The 2,081-nt window shown below is 21.7% G+C and overlaps 1 protein-coding gene across 1 annotated transcript; it reads left to right on the forward strand.

Annotated features, from left to right (window-relative positions):
* On the forward strand, nucleotides 1–1,725 carry LOC102673020 (ras-related GTP-binding protein C; the record flags this gene model as incomplete). The annotated part of the gene is made up of 6 exons (XM_031508907.1): nucleotides 1–107; nucleotides 242–648; nucleotides 726–862; nucleotides 942–1,084; nucleotides 1,167–1,315; nucleotides 1,391–1,725. Coding segments are annotated over 6 exons (1,167 nt in total), but the record flags the coding sequence as incomplete, so codon positions are not given.
* Nucleotides 1,726–2,081: the final 356 nt, after the last annotated feature.

Here is a 2,081-nt window from a genome sequence, read left to right on the forward strand (position 1 = left end):
TTTCCTAAAGATTTTGGATATGCCCCATTTGATGGAGAAACAGAAGGATCCATAGATCCTTTAGCAGGAGAACAAAAACCTAGAATATTATTAATGGGTCTTCGAAGGTATTTAATTATCTAAAATATATTTAATAAAATATCTATATTTTTTTTAATATTTTTTTAATATGATTATTAATTATATTTTTATTAATATTATTTAATTTATAATTATTATTATTTTAATATTAATATTTTAGGAGTGGAAAGTCATCAATACAAAAAGTAGTTTTTCATAAAATGTCGCCAAATGAAACATTATTTTTGGAAAGCACAAATAAAATTATTAAAGATGATATAAGTAACTCTAGTTTTGTTCAATTTCAAATTTGGGACTTTCCAGGACAAATTGACTTCTTTGATCCTACTTTTGATAGTGATATGATATTTGGTGGTTGTGGAGCTTTAGTTTTTGTCATTGATGCTCAAGATGATTATATGGAAGCACTTAATAAACTTCATTTAACAGTTACAAAAGCATATAAGGTTAATCAAGCAATAAAATTTGAAGTATTCATACATAAGGTTGATGGTTTATCTGATGATTGCAAAATGGAAACACAAAGGGATATACATACTAGAGCAAATGATGATCTTGCAGATTCTGGTAAACAAAAATCAAGTAATAGGAAATTTATATTTTATTAATAATTATTTATATATATTTATGTGTATATATTTTAGGATGTGACCAAATACATTTAAGTTTCCATTTAACATCTATATATGATCACAGTATATTTGAAGCATTTAGCAAAGTTGTACAAAAATTGATACCACAGTTACCAACTCTAGAAAATTTACTTAACATACTCATTTCAGTAAGAAAAAATATTTTATTATTAAATATAAACATTTATCATATATATTTTTATAAAATAATTTATAATTTGTTTTCAGAATTCTGCAATTGAAAAGGCATTTTTATTTGATGTAGTATCTAAAATTTATATTGCAACTGATAGTTCTCCTGTAGATATGCAAAGTTATGAACTTTGTTGTGATATGATTGATGTTGTTATTGATGTATCTTGCATATATGGGTATGTCTCATAAAATTACATAAAAACTTGTATATCATCATATAATAAAAAAAATTTATATCATATTATGTATTAATTTTAGTTTAAGAGAAGATTTAGAGGCTGCAGCATTTGATAATCAAAGTTCTAGCTTAATCAAACTAAATAATGGAACAATTTTGTATTTAAGAGAAGTTAATAAATTCTTGGCTTTAGTTTGTATTTTACGCGAAGATAATTTTGATAGACAAGGTACTTTCATTTAAATCTATTAAAAAATGCAATCATAATACCAGATATAATACCATGTTTTTTTTTAATTTATAGGTGTAATTGATTATAACTTTCTTTGCTTTCGTAAAGCTATACAACAGGTTTTTGAATTGCGTAATAAAGCATTAACTACTGCAAATATTAATAATCATTCAACACCATCTATTAATTTGAATGAAAGTGTAAATGCTCCTACAGTATCACAAAGTGGAACAATGGGACAAAATGGTACTGTTGTAAATGCACAGAGTTTTGCGCAAAATAGAATTTTTCTTTAAATATTTGAGTAAACAAAATTTTTCTCTTTTATTTTACATAATGCTAATAAGATATTGCAATCATGTTACTCATAACTTAATTTTATAAATATTTACTTATTACAAGATGTATTTATTTTATTATTTCTTACCAATTTTTTTAATGGAACTAAATTATATTAATAATAGCTAATTACAGAAATATGTATTTACATATATATATATATATATATATATATATATATATATATATATNATATTAAAATAAATTATTTGCAAATACGAAAATAATAATTCATATATTTATTAATTATTGTTATAATGTTTCATTATTTTATTTATATTTTTCAATTCTTCCGTGAAATAATACAAAAATAGTACTTCTTTATGAATATCTATTTTTCATCTTTATCAATATATTTTTTGTAATTTATTTTTTATTAAATTTCATTATAATTTATTTTTATTATAAGTAATTTATTAATAAT

Source organism: Apis dorsata, unplaced genomic scaffold (genome assembly GCF_000469605.1).
Source record: "Apis dorsata unplaced genomic scaffold, Apis dorsata 1.3 scaffold_112, whole genome shotgun sequence".
NCBI lineage: Eukaryota > Metazoa > Arthropoda > Insecta > Hymenoptera > Apidae > Apis > Apis dorsata.